The sequence below is a fragment of the Heterodontus francisci genome, chromosome 12 (genome assembly GCF_036365525.1).
Source record: "Heterodontus francisci isolate sHetFra1 chromosome 12, sHetFra1.hap1, whole genome shotgun sequence".
Taxonomy (NCBI): Eukaryota; Metazoa; Chordata; class Chondrichthyes; order Heterodontiformes; family Heterodontidae; genus Heterodontus; species Heterodontus francisci.
The window spans coordinates 100,117,791-100,137,067 of record NC_090382.1 but is presented as its reverse complement, the minus strand read 5'-3'; the positions used below and the strand labels follow the sequence as shown (position 1 = coordinate 100,137,067).

The 19,277-nt window shown below is 43.9% G+C and overlaps 1 protein-coding gene across 1 annotated transcript in view; it reads left to right on the top strand.

The window, feature by feature from the left end:
• Positions 1-218: 218 nt before the first annotated feature.
• LOC137376014 (NEDD4 family-interacting protein 1) overlaps positions 219-19,277 on the top strand; it is a 59,052-nt gene continuing 39,993 nt past the window's right edge. The window contains exons 1-2 of the mRNA XM_068043927.1: positions 219-412; positions 10,068-10,158. Of these exons, the coding sequence (XP_067900028.1) occupies positions 383-412; positions 10,068-10,158 (121 nt within the window). The 5' untranslated portion in view covers positions 219-382. The remainder of the gene's footprint in view (positions 413-10,067; positions 10,159-19,277) is intronic.

Here is a 19,277-nt window from a genome sequence, read left to right as displayed (position 1 = left end):
TCGCCTCATCTCTGGAATTCAGCTCTTCTGTCCATGCTTGGACCAAGGCTGTAATGAGGTCAGGTGTCGAGTGGGCTGGGTGGAACCAAACAGAGCATGGGTGAGCCGGTCATTGAACAAGCTTGCAGTACCGCTGTTGCCTGGTAGAGGCTCCGCACGCTCTCTAACACTTGCAGTAGCGATGCTGCCAGGCTGGGCGGCGCTGTCTGCTGCCTTTCTCTACCGGGAGTCTCGGACAGTCACATCCGGTGCGGCTGCGACGTGACCCAGTTGGTGATCGGACCGCAAAATAAAGGGGAAATATACAACAAAAGGCTCCGCCGGCCTCGCTCCCCTTTCCTCCCGGTACCAGCAGCAGGAAGACTCGCTTGTTCCCTGTGCCATGGCGGATAGCAGCAATCGGTATCAGGCGGTGAGTAACCGCGCACCGCTCGTCACTCGGCATCTCCGGGGAGGGTGGGTCTGGTCAGCCCTGAGCAGGTAATAGGCTGTTCGGCTGGCGATTACCGGGAGACGCCGAGGCTTGGCGTTGTCCACTAGGCCTCACTCCATTAAAATGGACCGTGGTCGGGTGGGTGGGGGGGGGGTAACGGCGGAAGTGTTTATCACGCTACTGGCTGACGGTAGCCTTGCGAATCATGGCACCGGCTTTAATATCCCGCTATCAATGATAAAATAATAGGTATCAAACCAACTCAATTTTGTTATTTATATGTTGCACGCAAGAGGAGCGGGTTTGTGAGTCGCATTGAGATTGCCTTCTGCGTTGGTAAATGCAGTGTTTGCGGAGACAGACCATCTTAATTGGGAATGACGGTCACACATCTTGTTTTAAAATGACATCCGGACTGGATTTATGTCACTCTTGAAACGCAGCCTAAAGTCTTGAAATACGGTTCCAGTCTGTCTATGTCTTGGAGAAATGGTGAGAGCCCCACTTCATTCTTTTGTTGGCAACCTTGGGCCAAAGGGTCAAAAGCTGCCAGCGTAATGTTGAGAGTGGTAATTAGAAACAGTGTAATTGGAACTGCAAACTCATTTCAAATCATGAGCTATGCGTTTTTCTTAAAAGTGACGACCTACGTGAAAATTAGGTTACAATATGGTGATTGGCATTTTTCGGAGTGGTATATCTATCTCAAAGCTTTTCCTACAACTGTTGAAGGTCTATTTAATGCTGTCTGTCCCCAAAAGACAATATAAGTTAATTATTTAAGATGAGAAAAGGGAGTATACATTTTAAAATAGTATACATCTTTGGGGAGGACTCATTATGGGGTCCCAAATAACCTTTTTGTTTCTGATAATGGGAAAGACCCATAAGGGGAGTCTGAGATGCAGTATAGGATAACCATTTACAAGGACTATAAATATTCACCAGTACTATAAATACTTCACAGCTTATCAGATTACCTTCTGAGTGGTGAGGATCAGTCTTGTTTTTGTGATTGCTCCTTCCCTGCTGGGAACTGTTTTGAGGGAAAGCCTTGCGTTATGTATGGGAAGTTTTGAAACAATATTAGCCCCACTTGTCACAAACTATGAAATGCCGCATACAAATAAAAACAACCCTGAATCCAATTATGCCTGTAAATCAGCTCCTTGGTCTAATGAAGCATATTTGGTGATGCTATTGTACCTTTTAATGTTAGCCTGGAAGGTTTTCATGAAATGACTTGGGAGATTTTATTAAAGATGCTATAGAAATGGAAGTTTTTAGATGTGTTTGTTTTTACAACCATGCATTGGCCTGAAACCATATGTAAGCACTTTCTATTGATTTCTATTAATTCTTTCACCTACTGTACAATTAGCTCTAGCATGTCTGTTTCTGCTGTAGAATTTGCATTTTTGAAAAAACTTTATGCATTTTTATAATGCAGTGCACAATAGAGCAGGAGATACAGTGAAACAAGGTATACAAAATAGGTGAATCCTATCTTAACAGGCATTTGTTGTGACATGTAATCTTAGCAGGCTTGCTATTTGAGTTTGAATAGAAAGGGATATAATTTATTTTAGCTCCAGACATAAAATTGTTGGGCAAAATGCCACAGCTGTAGAACTTGGTAAAGTAGTCCTTTTTTCTGAAGTGTTTAGATTTGAAATCTTCAGTTTTCTATTGACTGTGTTTACATAGGAAGATAGGAACAGGAGTAGGCCATTCAGTCCCTCGAGCCTGTCCTGCCATTCACTGAGATCGTGGCTGATCCTCAGCCTAACTCCATTTACCTGCCTTTGGCCCAAATCCCTTCATATCTTTGCTTAACAAAAATCTATCTCAGATTTAAAATTAATAACTGTTCTAACTTCAACTGCTGTTTGTGGGAGTGTGTTCCAAACCTCTACCACCGTTTGTGTGAAGTGCTTTCTAACATCTCTCCTGAATGGTTTGGTCCTAATTTTTAGGCTATGCCCCCCTAGTTTTAGAATCTCCAACCAGTGGAAATAGTTTATCTTTATTTAGCCTGTCTTTTCCTGTTAATATCTTGAAGACTTCGATCAGATCACCCCTTAACCTTCCAAATTCTAGCGAAAACAGGCCTAATTTGTGTAGTAATTTTCCTTGGATGGCCTAATGTCAATTCATTTGAGAGTCATTCAGGGAGTTTTAAAAAAAGTAGACATTTAGGACAGTCAACTTTAATACAAAAACACAGAATTTGTGCATCCAAGAGAAAAGTCACGTGGTTCATTTAAGTAGCTGACCCTGCATCTTTAGTGCAAACTTGTGACTGGTTGTGCTCTTTGTTGGAAACAGCTGCTCTCAAAGGCAGAAGTGCCTTGGACATAAAAACAAGAAATGCTGGAACCATTCAGCAGGTCTGGCAGCGTCTGTGGAAAGAGAAGCAGAGTTAACGTTTCGGGTCAATGACCCTTCAGAACTGTCCCGAAACGTTAACTCTGCTTCTCTTTCCACAGACGCTGCCAGACCTGCTGAGTGGTTCCAGCATTTCTTGTTTTTATTTCAGATTTCCAGCATCCGCAGTATTTTGCTTTTATTTTAGTGCCTTGGACATGATTGAGTGAAAGAGAAACACACTTCTTCCACTGTTGATCTTCTGGAAATGTGCGAACTGGGGAGCTGGGAAGCTCCTGTATATTAATTGCAGTCATAGAGACTGTATGTATTTGTATTTTTGTCCTCACTTGATATCTGTTGGAATAGATGTTTTATCCCACTTATGTTCCAATGTACTACACTGATTAGTTCCCAGAAAAATCTATTCCATTAGGGGTTGGCATCTCTGCCTATTTTGATAGGTAACCTACTTTCAAATTGCTTGTTCCAGAAGCAAGAGTGCTGCAAAGGACTTTGCCTTCCCTTGGCAGGGGGCTGTGTGATGAAGTTATCACTTCCACTTGCTGCTTGCCTATGGTGCGAGGCGAACGCCTCTTGCCATTTTGTTATGCAAGTTGGTATGCCATCGCTGTTTCTTTTCAACAATTTCTTGTATTCCCATCTGTAGTGACAGCCATCGTGAGAGACATTATATTCTAATATTACATCCAGTGAGAATTGTTTCAGAAACTGTGTCCATGCTGTTGCTTTCAAAGATGATTCCTAGCTGAATCCAAAATCACATCGATTCCACTCTTTGAAATTCCCTCCCTAAATTCATCTGTCTTTCCTCCTTTTAAGACAATTCTTAAAACTCATTTCTGACCAAGCTCTTGGTGATCTAACCTCTTGTGACTTGATGTCCATTTTTCTTTTACACCTCTGTGCACTGTTAGATGTTTTTCTTGTATTAAAGATGTCATATAAATGCAAATTGTTTTGGGCAGTGTTTAAACCCAGTGATTTAATGAAGGTAATAAAATGTTGAGTGGGAAGAATGCACAAAGGTTCTTGTGTTGAACCAGCAAAAGCGCCCCAGTGTAATGTGGAACTGCTGGCTTGGATTTGGACTAAATGTTTGCCATAGAGGATTGCCTTAGTTGCAATCTTTGAGCACCAGGCAATTTCTCTTGGAGCCATCTTGACCCCCAACGAACCCTGCATATCCCACTGCACCTGCACCCCCCCCCCCCACCCAACTGCCGCACTGAGGGTAGACAGACATGAATTGCCACAAGAGGATTATGCACTTCATCTTTTTTGTTATTTGTAAATGATTTGTGATGGATCAGCAAAAAATGGTTTGAGGCATTCCACTGTAACATTTCAGAGAAACTAGAAGGTGTATATTTAATGCATGTGAGAGCATGTCACCTCCATGAGCTTTCATTGCATGCAATGTCCTAGTTGAGAACAGATGGCATTGTAATAAAGGATGGTTTATGGAAAGACTAATTTGCATATCAGTTTAGTGGCATCAGTTAACTTTTAGATCCCATTTCTTTCATTACTTAGGTGTGTTGTACCTAGAATACTGATAAGATGTGCAATATAATTTATATTTGTTTGTAGTGCTGACCATGACTCCTCACATGTGGGTTAGGGCAGCTTGATATATCATCAGTACATCGTCTGCATTTTATCATATATATATATCCAGTAAGCCACAGTTAATTGCCCCACATCAAACTTAGGCAAGTTATCAGGCAAGTCATCAGAGTGAGGTGTTTGGCTGGGGGAGCAACATATCACTGGTTTTGGGCTATGTGGTTAGTCAGATTTGCATAAAAATTGCCTTGACAGGTGGCATTACCATCACTGAATCCCCCATCAACAACATCCTGGAGAGTTACTATTGACCAGAAACTTCACTGGACGAGCTATATAAATATTATGTCCACAAGAGCATGTCGGAAGCGAGGAATTCTGCGGCGAGTAACACACCTCCTGATATCTCCAAAGCTTATCCACGCAAGACAAAAGTCAGGAGTTTTTTTGTTTGTTTCTGGGATGTGGGCATTGCTGGCAAGACCAGCATTTTGTTGCCCATCCCGAATTGCCCTTGAGCAGGTGATGGTGAGCTGCCTTCTTGAACTGCTGCAGTCCATTTGGTTGAGGTACACCCACAGTGCTGTTCGGAAGGGAGCTCCAGGATTGTGACCCAGCGACAGTGAAAGAACAGCTATATAGTTCCATGTCAGGTGAGTGATTTGGATCGGAACTTGCAGGTGGTGTTCCCATGTATCTGCCACCTTTGTCCTTCGTGGGTTTGGAAGGTTCTGTTGCAGGAGGCTTAGCGAGTCATTACAGTGCATCCTGTAGATGGTACACACCACTGTCACTGTGCAGCTGTGGTGGAGGGAGTGAATGTTTAAGGTGGTGGATGTAGTGCTGATCAAGCGGGCTGCTTTGTCCTGGATGGTTGAGTTTTGGAGCTGAATTCATCCAGGAAAATGGAGAGTATGCCATCACTCGCCTGACTTGTGCCATGCAGATGGTGGACAGGCTTTGGGGAGTCGGGACGTGATTTACTTGGTGCAGAATTCCTAGTCTCTGACCTGCTCTTGTAGCTGCAGTATTTACATGGCTGGTCCAGTTAAGTTTCTGGTCAGTGATCCCCAAAATGTTGATAGTGTGAAAATTCAGCGATGGTAATGCCGTTGAATGTCATGGGGATATGGTTAGATTCTCTCTTGTTGGAGATGGCCATTGCCTGGCACCTGTGTGACACAAATGTTACTTGCTACTTGTCGGCTCAAGCCTGAATGTTGTCCAGATCTTGCTGTATGTGGGCATGGGCTGCTTCATTATCTGAAGAGTTTTGAATACACAGTATTCAGTATCAATCATCAGTGAACATCCCCACTTCTGATCTTATGATGGAGGGAAGGTCATTGAAGCAGCTGAAGATAGTTATGCCGAGGATGCTACCCTGAGGAGCTCCTGCAGTAATGTCCTGGGGTGAAGATGATTAGTCTCCATAACCACAATCACCTTCCCTTGTGACTCCAACCAGTATTGTGCTACTACCACTGTGCAAAATAGGATTGACTCAGAACAGATCCAGCAGCTTAAAACTGGGCATCCATGAGGTGCTGTGGGCTATCAGCAGCAGAATTATGTTCAACCACACTCTGTAACCTCATGGCCCGGCATATCCCTCACTCTGCCATTACCATCAAGTCAGAGGAGCAACCCTGGTTCATTAACAAGAGTAGGAGGACATGCCAGGAGCAGCACCAGGCATACCTAACATGAGGTGCCAACCTGGTAAAGCTACAACAGAGAACTGTATGCATGCTAAACAGCAGAAGCAGCATGCTTTAGGCAGCTAAGCGATCCTACAACAAATGGGTCAGATCAAAGTTCTGCAGTCCTGCCGCATCTATTTGTGATTAGACAGTTAAACAAGTAACTGGAGGAGGCGGCTCCACAAACATCCCCATCCTCAATGATGGGGGAGCCCAGCACATCATTGCAAAAGACGAGGCTAAAGCATTTGCAGCCATCTTAAGCCAGAAGTACCGAGTGGATGATTCATCTTGGCCTCCTTCTGAGGTCACCACCATCATAGATGCCAGTCTTCAGACAATTTGACTCCACATGATAAGAAATGGTTGAAGGCACTGGATACAGCAAGGGCCATGGGCCCAGACAACATCCCAACTGTAGTACTGAGACGTCTGCTCCAGAATTAGCCATGCCCTTAGCCAGCTGTTGAAGTACAGCTATAACACGGGCATCTACCCAACAGTGTGGAAAATTATCCAAGTATGACCTGTCACAAAAAGCACAACAAATCCAATCTTGCTAATTACTACCCCATTAGTCAACACTCAATCAGCAAATTGATGGAAGGTGTCATTGACAGTGCTATCAAGCAGCACTTAGTCAGCAATAACCTACTCATCAATGCAGAGTTTTGGTTCCGCCAGCGCTACTCAGCTCCAGACTTCTTGACAGCCTTGGTCCAGTCATGGACAAAAGAGTTGAATTCCAGAGATAAGGTGAGTGTGATTGCCCTTGATATCAAGTCAGCATTTGACTGAGTGTGTGGCATGAAGGAGCCCTATCAAAATTGAAGTTAATGGGAATACACTCACACTTGCCTGGATGAGTGTAGCTCCAACAGCACTCAAGCTGGACCAAGTGGCCTGTTTGTTATAAGGTGGTGGATGGGATGCCATTCACTCCCTCCACCACTGGTACACTGTGGCAGCAGTGTGTACCATCTACAAGATGCCCAGGTTCCTTTGACCGCACCTTCCAAACCCGTGACTGCTACCACCCAGAAGAACAAGGACAGTAGACACGTGGAAACGGCACCATTTGCAAGTTCCCATCCAGGTTGTACACTATCCTGACTTGGATCTTATCGCCATTCCTTCACTGTCATTGGGTCAAAATCCTGGAACCCCGTCCCTCGCAGCACTGTGGGTGTACCTACGCCAGATGGACTGCAGCAGTTCAAGAAGGTGGCTCCCCACCACCTTCTGGCTGTCGGTTATGGATGGGCAATAAATGCCGGCCTTGCCAGCAATGCGCACATCCCATGAATAATTTTTTTTAAAGGAATTCTAGTAACCATAGTCTCCTGGAGCTGGCCTGACTTTTCCTAGGATTGGTCATGGATAATTTTATGTGCTTTTGCTTCTTGGGAGAATTTAATATTACTGGCAGTTTATTACTAAAGCAGGACTATTCTAATAGTGCAGCTTTGTTTACAATAGTTTTATCTGCCTATTCAAGATTTCTAGGTATTTTTTCATACATTTTAGACTCGCCAACTTTAAGGGCATTTAAGTGGTCATTGGATAGACATATGGATGAAAATGGAATAGTGTAGGTCAGATGGTCGGCGCAACATCGAGGGCCGAAGGGCCTGTACTGCGCTGTAATGTTGTAATTCTAATTCTAAAAACATGTGTAAACAAGGATCTACATAATGTGCAGAAAACCCACAGTCCAGTGAGACGTTTTATCAATTAGGTTAATCTTTATGATTTGCTGTATTTTTGGATTGATCTTATTTTTGTAATCCTCAAGGAGTTAATTGAATAGTAATGGGTCTCTCCAAATGGGTATTTTGAAAGGAATCTCCAATATTATGGTATGTGGGCATTTCTCTTAATGAAAAATCAAACTTCTGTTTAAAAACTTGTCCTCAACACCATCTCATTTTTCACATGTGGAGACATACACTGAACACTTTTCAATTGTCAGATAATCTGTCATCCTCTTGTGTACCGAATGATGTAAAATATCAGTTATGCTATAAACATATATGTCCTGATGAGTAATCTGGCTATAAGGGTGCTGCAGTGAATGTATTGTAACAAGGAATAGGTTTTGAAAAAAGTAGCTTAAAATATCCAGTAATCCTTTCACTGATGGTTTAAAACTGAAAAAAAAGCCTTATAAAGAAGTCAGGATGTACTTCCTGGATTTGTTTTATGCCAGCTACTGCCAATAAAATAAAATACCCCCATAAATCACCTGAAGAGGTAGTGGATGCCCTTACTTTAACTAGCTGTTGTGCTGAGATCTCTCAATCATTTAGTTGTGACATCATTTTTAATGTGTCTTTGGATTGTTCCAAATAATCTAATGTGGGCCTGTCTCGGAAAAAGCATGGTAATTGCATCTGTCACTCTGGATGACTTTGGGGGTTACCAACATTGGCGCAATTTTACTTTTTAAACAAATTTTAAGTTAAATCCATGAAAGACAAAAATGTGCATTTTTGTTATGAAGGAGCATAAAATTTAATTTGAAGATATTAAATTCTGTCAGAAACATGATGATCTGTCATTCACGGAAAACTGAATCAGGACTGAGCAGTCTGCTTGATGAGCTTCCTTGCCACTGGACTTGGTGCATCCTGCAGCTACAGTGGTGAATTATCGCAGTTCAACAGTATCTCAAAGACCCATGATCTTGCTCAAGAATAAGCAGCAACTTCATGCGAGCACGTTCATTGTTTCTGTGTCAAAATTTCTGAATGCTTAGACACAATATTAGATAGGCAATCATCGACTTAAGAACTGCACTGTTTCAAAAAGGTCCTGAAATCATTACCCCAGGGTAACTAGGAATTGGCAGTATGTGCAGCTTTGCTAGCATTGCCCACATCCTGAGATCCAATAAATAAAAACATTTTTAAAAAAGTAAAATAGGAATGACTTCACTGAATTTGTTGGTAGCCAAGAAATAGCCAGTAAGTTTCTCTTTTTCTTGCCCACCTCCTTTCCCATATCTAGTGAAGCTGATGATCACAAACATCTGCAGTTTCCTGTACCTTATCTAAGTGGCCATTTTTCCAGTGCGGAGCTTAGTTAGGGAGTTACAGCAGACTGTTTGCGCAGGATGTCACAGCCAAGTCCAAATCTTCCCTTAAATGTTGCCCATATCTATGCTTTCCAGCAAGGGTGACTGACTCGCAATCTTAAATCAGAAGACATGCTAATCGTATTTTCTCCTTTCCGTAACTCATTATATTGACCTTCCATGTTGCCATCTTGACTGGGGTCAAAATCCTCTTGTTTTCTAGTCAAAGATGACATAAAAGGGACTTTCTCAGGAAAAGCTCCTGCCTGAGAGAGATTTCCAAAATTCCTTGCATAAATGTCTCAAATGTTACCTGCCTTTGCCAGACCAATTTTGGAGGAAATTTCAGACATGTGAATGTGTGTGGCTTTTGTTCCTGATCGCTATCCAGATCCATGTTGCGGGATGAGGAAAGGATTGAACTCAAAAGCACTCTCTTTCTCCCTTCCCGCTTTGCATGAATAATAGTTGGAGCACAAATAGTCCCTCTGGAGCTGAAGCCCAGCAATGAGTCAAAGCCTTCACCAGCAGAAACGACAAAGATATTTTTCTGCATACGAGTAAAATGCCTGCGCTGATGGACAGTCTCTAATATTGCATTTCCTTTCAGGGATGTGAGGGAGCAACGTTTGTTCTAAATTTTGTAGTTTTATGCAAATAAACTGGGCTAAATAGCTACCTTCCATGCATTAAGATTATATGATTAGGGAGGAGAGAAAGAGATGATTGTGAAAAAGTATTGCATTAGAGGTAGAAGAGAGGTATGAAAACAGACTTTGGTCAGTAAGAATTTTGGTTTTTTTTTTCCTGAAGTTTGCCTTTAATAAAGGTTTTATATTTCACATAACTGCTGTTAGTGCTGAATGGTAACTTGTATCTGGTCTTTTGTCGATTTCAGTTGCAGAATGAGGAAGAGACATTGGAGGTGTCAGAATCTGGAGCTGAGGCTGCTCCTCCACCGTACAGCAGCATTGCAGTAGAAAGTGCAGGTATGTAGAACTGTGCAGTAACTAGAAGGAAAATATTTACTTGACATGTTTTCTGGTGGTTTTGCAGGATGGGTGTAAGTAGCAGCTCACCAGCTTCCTGAAGATCCTGAATAATGAGAAAAAATGTTTTCATTTAAATTTTGGAAAGTATTTCAACAAACTAAATTCGGAATTAGACACGAATCTGATTTTTTTTCTTTAAACTTTCTTCTTTCTTCCTCTAGTATTTAACCCAGCAGCCACTTGAAGACAGGCAGGCTTTCGTTCGGGTCTCACTTCTCAATCCTCGTTGTCCACAAATTCCTACTAAACTGCTGTCCACACAACATATCTCCATGTTAGCTGACATTGTAAATGGCTCTCTCTCCTCAGGTACTAGCCCCCTGCCTTTCAAAATTACAATCCCCATCATCCCAAAAATTCAAACTTGACCCCTCCCATCCTTGCAAATTACTACCACGCCATACATGTGTTTGTCTCCAAATGCCACTACCATTTTTCCTGCAACGTCCTTCTTGCATCACTCCAATCAGATTTCCTCCCTGTTAGAGTACTGAAACTGCCCTTATCAAAGTAACGTGATGTCTTCTTCTGTGACTATGACCATAGTGCACTATCCTTCCTTGTCTTCCTTGACCATTCTGTAGCCTTTGAGACAGTCGACCGCAACCAGTCTCCTCTAGCACGTCTCCTTGATTGTCAGCTCAGTGGGGCTGCCTTCACTTAGTTCCAGACGTGCCTGTCCAATCATAAACAGCTTCTGCAGCAATGATTTCTCTTTTTATTTGGTTTATTTCTGATGTACTCTCGGCTTCCTGTGTTCATATGCCTCACTGTGCAGGTGTTTTCTGTACTTGCACTGCCATTTACATAGAGAATACTCTACATTCTACTTGCATTTCACAGTTCTTTGTCGTGTTGATGCTGTTTCTTTACTTTTCCAACAAAAAAAAGTTGACTAGCTGAACAATGAAACTGAATAGGAAGCCTTCTTCCAGTAATAAAGAAAAAGGCTTTGATAAATCACGATAACTAAATTTTTTGGACAAAGATTAATGGAGAAAGGATTATTTCCGTGTCTGGAATCAGCTCCCTTTCATTGTTACCTGTGACAGATACCTTAACTTTAGGCTTTGCAAACGCTCTGCTTGGGTTTAAGCTTTTTTAATTTTCACCTTAAGGGCAAGGATAATCCCAACCAGATTTTTTTCCATGACCAACCATTTCCAGGTTTTTGGTCATCCTCTGTTATCTCCTTTCCTTACTTGCCGTTCATTTCCATTTGTCTATCTGTAAAACATCTTGATTTTTATGTTCACAGACACTATATAAATGCAACCTTGGTAGCTTTCTTTTTGCAGATTGTTGACTTCATGCATGACAGATGCTGCGTGATTGCAATTGAGCCCTTGTCAAATTGAAAAGAGATAAATACAAACCCACATACTGTGTGTGACTGAGGGGTGGGTGGGGGGGGGTGGTGCGGCAAGTTCCTCACGGGCATACTATGGATCAATGAGTTTTTGTGTAACCGGTATAAAATTTTGATTCTTTTTTTACTGTTTTCAAGCTCAAAATGGAGAACAGAACGTTTTTCTAGAGCCATTAACAATACCTTATCTGTTGCAGCCTCGCCCAAATAGATATGTGGCTGCTTGTGATAGATGATCAGCATCATGAATTCACGGCTTTCCTTGCATAAGCTGGATATTGGACTCTACCCTAACCCCATTTGTTTTTAACCTGATCACTCTGAGCTTTGTGCTGTTTGTGCTTGATTTTTTCAGAATTGAAACAGTTGGTTTGTGTTGCCATGAACTGTGCTGCAATCTGATTTTTTTTTTTCAAAGCCACATCTGTTTAACGAAAGTTTTGAGCTTAATCATAGTGGATAGGATTATTATCCCTTTAACTACTGAAAGCTCTTTCCATCAGATTCCTCACTTGCCTCATACATAAAAAGTCACCCCTACATGATCTCTCTACATCCTGGGTCATCGGTGATGGAGGAAGATGGGGTGAAAGAAAGACCTGTTCCCAGGAATTTACCAAAAGTTTTGTGAAATGAATCACTGGGAATTGTGCGAAGGAAGCTGGGATGGCTGATGTCTGTGTTAATGTGTAAAAGCACCAGGCCTCCGTTTCTCTCAGCGTTAAGATTTGGGGAGTAGTGGATCAGTCATGTAATCTGAAAGCATATCATTAATTTATCACAGTCTAGTTTTTCTTGTATTTAGCAAATTAACTTAACAGTTGCTGTTTGGGTTGGAGAAGGTGAGTTTTAGACCAGCTTTAAACAGAGTTCACTCAGGCTCTGCTTGCAGCTGCACCTTGTTAATTAGATAATTGGCTTAAACCAGTTTTTAGGGGCTAGAGTCAGACAGTATAAAAGTGGGCCATCTGACAGTGCTGACTTGGGTTGCATTAGAGTGCTAAAGTGGGAGTTTTGTGACTGAGGGAGTTCAATGAGGAGGGAGTGAGGAGCTCCTTTCATTTCCTAACTGTTCTCAAAGAGCATGAGGGGAGCCAAGAGTTTCCACAGAGCACAGCTAACTGGTGAGTAAGTCCTGGTGGGTATTTTTCAAGCTGGATTGAATTGTAAATCATTGTTTTAGCAAGACTTAGTTGATCTATTTTTTTACTATATTAGTCTTCTAAAGTTTTAAGTTATAAATTTAAAGGGTTTAGTCATGGTAGGAGAGCTTAAAGCCGTGGTTTGCTCCTCTTGCTGCATGTGGGAATCCGGGAACATTTCCAGTCCCCGGGACCAGCTATGCTGTGTGTGCAGGAAACGTGTCCAGCTGTAGCTCCTAGAAGCTCGGGTTTCAGAGCTGGAATGGTGGCTGGAAACGCTGTGGAGCATCCGCGAGTCTGAGAGCATCGTTGATAGCACGTATAGAGAGGTGGTCACACCGCAGCTGAAGGGACTTGAAGGAAGGGAATAGGTGACCAGGCAGTCCAAGAGAATCCGGCAGGTCATTCAGGAGTCCCCTGGGGTCCCGTTTGCAAATCGGTATTCCATTTTGGAGGCTGGTTCCTCCTGGGAGTGGGGACAGAGCCAAGCTTCTGGCACCACAAGCAGCATGTCTGCACAGGAAGGGGGAAAGGGAGGAAGAGCAATAGTAATAGGGGATTCTATAGTCAAGGGAACTGATAGGCGCTACTGTGACCGTCATGGTGACTCCAGGATGGTGTGTTGCCTACCTGGTGTCAGTGTCCTGGATGTCACTGAGCGGCTGCAGGGCATCTTGAAGGGGGAGGGTGATAAGGCAGAGGTCATGGTACATTTTGGTACCAATGGCGTAGGTAGAAAGAGGGATGAGGTCTTGCATCAAGAATTCAGGGAGTTAGGCAGCAGACTGAAAAGCAGGACCTCTCAGGTTGTAATCTCTGGATTACTCCCAGTGCTAGCGAGTATAGAAATAGGAGAATAGCACAGATGAATGCGTGGCTTAAGAGTCGGTGCAGGAGGGAGGGTTTTAGATTCCTGGACCACTGGGACCGTTTCTGGGGAAGGTGGGACCAGTACAAGAGGGACGGTCTACATCTGAACCAGAGGGGGACTAACATCCTTGTTGGCGGGTTTGCTAGTGCTGTTGGGAGGAGTTTAAAGTAATTTGGCAGGGGAGGGGACGCAGACTCCTAGCAGAATAGGGACACAGCTTAACACAGAAGAGCAAACAAGTCAGAGGGAATACTGCGGAAGTAAGTTTTAAGGGAGTAAGACCAGGATGGATGGCCTCTACTTTAATGCCAGGAGTAGTACAGGTAAAACGGATGAGTTAAGGACAAGGATTGATACGTGGAATTGTGATATAGTAGCCATCACGGAGACATGGTTCAGGGAGGGGCAGGATTGGCAGCTCAATATCCCAGGATATAGAATCTTCAGGCGAGAAAGAGGAGGGGGCATTGCAATATTAGTTAAGGAGTTAGTTACTGCAGTAAGGAGAGATGATATCTTGGAGAGGGCATCAAATGAAGCTTTATGGGTAGCGTTTAGGAATAAAAAAGGAACAGCCACGTTGCTAGGTGTTTATTATAGACCCCCAGATAGTCAGCGGGAAATTGAGGAGCAAATATGTGCGCAATTCTCAGAGGTGTGTAAAAATAATAGGGTAATTATATTAGGTGACTTCAACTTTCCCAACATTAATTGGGATAGTCATCGTGTTAAGGGCTTGGATGGAGTGGAGTTCTTAAAATGTATACTGGAGAACTTTTTTGCTCAATATGTACAGGATCCAACTAGGGAGGGTGCAGTGCTGGACCGAATTCTGGGGAATGAAGCCGGACAGGTGGTTGATGTGTTGGTGGGGGAGCATTTTGGTGATAGTGACCACAACATGGTACAATTTAAGCTTGTTATGGAGAAAGAAATAGACAAGTTGCAAAAAAAGGTTTTGGATTGGGGGAGAGCAAATTTTAGTAAAATAAGGCAGGATCTGGCCAAGGTAGACTGGAAAGAGTTACTTGTCGGAAAATTTACAGAAGAGCAGTGGGGGGCATTCAAAAAGGAAATGGGGAGGGTACAGGCCCAACATGTTCCCTCTAGGGTAATAGGTAGGAGCAACAAGCGCAGAGAACCATGGATGACCAGAAACATTCAAGGTACGATGAGAAGGAAAAGAGAGGCTTTTAGCAAATACAAGGAGAGCAAATCAATGGAAGCATTAGTGGAGTACAGAAAGTGTAGGATGGAGCTTAAGAAAACAATTCGGAGAGCAAAGAGGGGATATGAGAAAGTTCTGGCTGGTAAAAGTAGGGAAAATCCCAAGATATTCTATAAGTATATCAATGGGAAGAGGATAACCAGGGAAAGAGTAGGACCCATTTGGGACCAAGGGGGAAATCTGTGGGTGGAGCCAGAGGACATTGGTAGGGTGTTGAATGAATTCTTAACATCTGTCTTCACCCAAGAGAATGAGGATGTAGATATGGAACTCAGAGACTGTGAGGTTCTTGAGCAAATTGTCATAGGGAGTGACAAGGTATTGGAAGTTTTGGCAGGCTTAAAATTAGACAAATCTCCAAATCTGGACGATTTGTGTCCCAGGATGCTGTGGGAGGCGAGGGTGGAGATTGCAGGGGCTCTGACCCTAATTTTTAATTCCTCTCAGGCCAGGGGGGAGGTTCCAGAGGACTGGACAACAGCTAATGTGGTCCCATTATTTAAGAAAGGTTGTAGAGATAAGCCAGGGAACTTTTGACCAGTGAGTCTCATGTCAGTGGTTGGGAAACTATTGGAGAAAATTCTGAAGGAGAGAATCTCTCCACTGGGAGAGGCAAAATTTGATTAGGAATAGTCAGCATGGCTTTGTCAGAGGGAGGTTATGCCTAACAAATTTGATTGAATTTTTTGAGCATGTGACCAGGTGTATAGCTGAGGGTAGTACAGTTGATGTAGTTTACATGGATTTCACCAAAGCCTTTGACAGGGTCCCACATGGGAGACTTATCAAGAAATCAAATGCACTTGGGATACAAGGTAACTTGATAAGGTGGATTCAAAATTGACTTAGCTGTCGGAGACAGAGAGTGATGACAGACGGCTGTTTTAGTGACTGGAAGCCAGTGTTCAGTGGCGTACCACAGGGATCTGTGCTGGGTCCCCTATTGTTTGTCATTTATATGAACGACATAGATGACTATGTGGGGGGTAGGATCAGTAAGTTCGCGGATGACACGAAGATAGGCCGAGTGGTTAACCATGAGGTTGAGTGTCTTGGGTTACAGGAAGATATAGACGCGATGGTCAAATGGGCAGAAAAGTGGCAGATGGAATTTAACCCTGAAAAGTGTGAGGTGATACACTTTGGAAGGAGTAATGTGACATGGAAGTATTCAATGAATGGCCTGACACTGGGAAGTTCAGAGGACCTTGTCGTTTTTGTCCATAGATTTCTGAAGGCAGAAGGGCAGGTTAATAGGGTGGTGAAAAAGGCATATGGGACATTTGCTTTTATCAATTGAGGCATAGATTACAAAAGCAGGGAGGTCATGTTGGAGTTGTATAGAACTTTGGTAAGGCCACAGCTGGAGTACTGTGTGCAATTCTGGTCGCCACATTATAGGAAGGCTGTGATTGCACTGGAGGGGGTGCAGAGGCGATTCACCAGGATGTTGCCTGGGATGGAACATTTAAGCTATGAAGAGAGGTTGGATAGGCTTGGGTTGTTTTCGCTGGAGCAGAGAAGACTGATCGAGGTGTGCAAGAAGGGGCATGGGCAGGGTGGATAGGGAGCAGCTGTTCCCCTTAGTTGAAGGGTCAGTTACAAGGGGACAGAAGTTTAAGGTGAGGGGCAGGAGGTTTAAGGGGGATTTGAGGAAGAACTTTTTTACCCAGAGGGTGTTGACGATCTGGAATGCACTGCCTGGGGAGGTGGTAGAGGTGGGTTGCTTCACATCCTTTAAAAAGTACCTGAGTGAGCACTTGAAACGTCATAAAATTCAAGGCTATGGGCCAAGTGCTGGCAAATGGGATTAGGTAGACCGGTCAGGTGTAGACTGCATCGGTGCAGACTCGATGGGCCAAAGGGCCTCTTTTGCGCTGTATTCTGTGATTCTGTAAAGGAAGACGTGCATCTCTTGAAAAGAAATCATGCATTTGAAATGTGACTGTAACCTGCGTGGAGAGAGAAAAAAGACCTAGGGGGAAAAAAAAGTTACTTCTCTCTGTAGAGGAAGACTGCTTTTCAGAGAAGAAACCCCTATATGTCAGAGGTGCCTGCAGTCTTTGAAGAATCCCTGCCTCAAGAGTGGTTGCTGTTGCCTGCTGTGTTTTGGGAGATACTGAAATCTCAAAGCTTCTCCTGCCAGACTGCTGCTTCAAAACCCAAGCAGACCTGTTGCTACACCTATGCTGAAAGACCTGTGTGACGCTTGCTACAGACAAAAATTGCCTTGAACGCCTACCCATCACAGACTGTTCAACAACCTTGCCTGGAGAGACTTCAAGTGGCATCCGACTAGTCGTCTCTGGAACACCTCACCTTATCGAAAACATCCTACCAGAATGTGATAAACTCAATCATTTTATTTTTTCCTCTTTATTCCTAAGAAACAGATGTAAACCAAAAAAATCCTTTTCCCCGGTTAACCGGATTTTTTTGAATATGTGTATATATGAGGGTGAAGGAAATAAGGAGATTTTTCACATATATATTTATCTCCTTAGTTAAGACTTATTTCTTTTCGATTTAAATAGTTAATGTTGCTTAAAGAAACCTGATTTTGTGTGCTTTTATTTGGGGGGACAAACAAGTGTCTAATTTGGCTATTCTTTGGTAGGTGGAAAAGTATCTTGCTATGTTGTGACCTCTGGAGTAGTGGGACTGAAGTAACAGTGCATTACTCCCACCTTGGTCGGAACAATATGACTTCGAACCACCTTTATTGACCTGTCCTGCTACCTTCAGGGATCTGTGGACATTCAGTCCAAGGTCTCTCACTTGCTCTACGCCTCTCAGTTCTTCTTCTTTGGCCTCCTTGTCTCGAGAGACAACGGTTAAGCGCCTGGAGGTGATCAGTGGTTTGTGAGGCAGTGCCTGGAGTGGCTATAAAGGCCAATTCTTGAGTGACAGACTCTTCCACAGGTGCTGCAGATAAAATTGGTTGCTGGGGCTGTTACACAGGCTCTCCCCTTGTGCTTTTGTCTTTTTTCCTGCCAACTGCTAAGTCTCTTCGACTCTCCACTCTTTAGCCTCACCTTCATGGCTGTCCGCCAGCTCTGGCGATCACTGGCATCTGACTCCCACGACTTGTGATCAGCGTCACAGGAGACATGGACCGCCGGTGGGTCTGATACCAGTGACGAGCTCACTGTACAATGTGTCCTTGGGGATCCTGCCATTTTCCATGCAGCTCACATGGCCAAGCCATCTCAAGCGCCGCTGGCTCAGTGGGGTGTATATGCTGGGGATGTTGGCTGCCTCCAGGGCTTCTGCGTTGGAGATACGGTCCTGTCACCTGATGCCAAGGATTCTCCGGAGGCAGCGAAGATGGAATGAATTGAGACATCGCTCTTGGCTGACATACGTCGTCCAGGCCTCGCTGCCATAGAGCAAGGTACTGAGGACGCGGGCTTGATGCACTTGGACTTTTGTATTCCGTGTCAGTGCGCCATTTTCCCACACTCTCTTGACCAGTCTGGCCATAGCAGCGGGCGCCTTTCCCATGCGCTTGTTGATTTCTGCATCGCGAGACAGTTTGCTGGTGATAGTTGAGCCTAGATAGGTGAACTCTTGAACCATTTCCAGAGCGTGGTCGCCGATATTGATGGATGGAGCATTTCTGACATCCTGTCCCCTGATCATTTTCTTGAGGCTGATGGTTAAGCCAATTTCGTTGCAGGCAGCCGCAATCCTGTCGAAGAGTCTCTGCAGACACTCTTCAGTGTGGGATGTTAATACAGCATCGTAAGCAAAGAGGAGTTCCCTGATGAGGACCTTCCGTACTTTGGTCTTCGCTCTTAGACGGGCAAGGTTGAACAACCTGCCATCTGATTAAGTGTGGAGGGAAAATTCCTTTTTCTGAGGACTTGAACGCATGTGAGAGCAGCAGGGAGAAGAAGACCCCAAACAGTGTACGTGCGAGAACACAGCCCTGTTTCACAACAGTCCAGATAGGAAAGGGGGCTGATGAGGTGCCGCTATGCTGAATTGTGCCTTTCATATTGTGGAATGAGGTGATGATACTTTGTAGCTTTGGTGGACATCCGATCTTTGCTAGCAGTCTGAAGAGACCACGTCTGCTGACGAGGTCAAAGGCTTCGATGAGATCAATGAAAGCAACGTAGAGGGGCATCTGTTCACGGCATTTCTCCTGTAGCTGGCGAAGGGAGAACAGAATGTCAATGGTGGATCTCCCTGCTCGAAAGCCACACTGTGCCTCAGGATAGACACGCTCAGCTAGCTTCTGGAGCCTGTTTAAAATGACTCGAGCGAAGACTTTCCCCACTATGCTGAGCAGGGAGATTCCACGGTAGTTGTTGCAGTCACCGCGGTCACCCTTGTTCTTATAGAGGGTGATGATATTGGCATCGCGCATGTCCTGTGGTACTGCTCCCTGATCCCAGCACAGGCAAAGCAGTTCGTGGAGTGCTGAAAGTATAGCAGGCT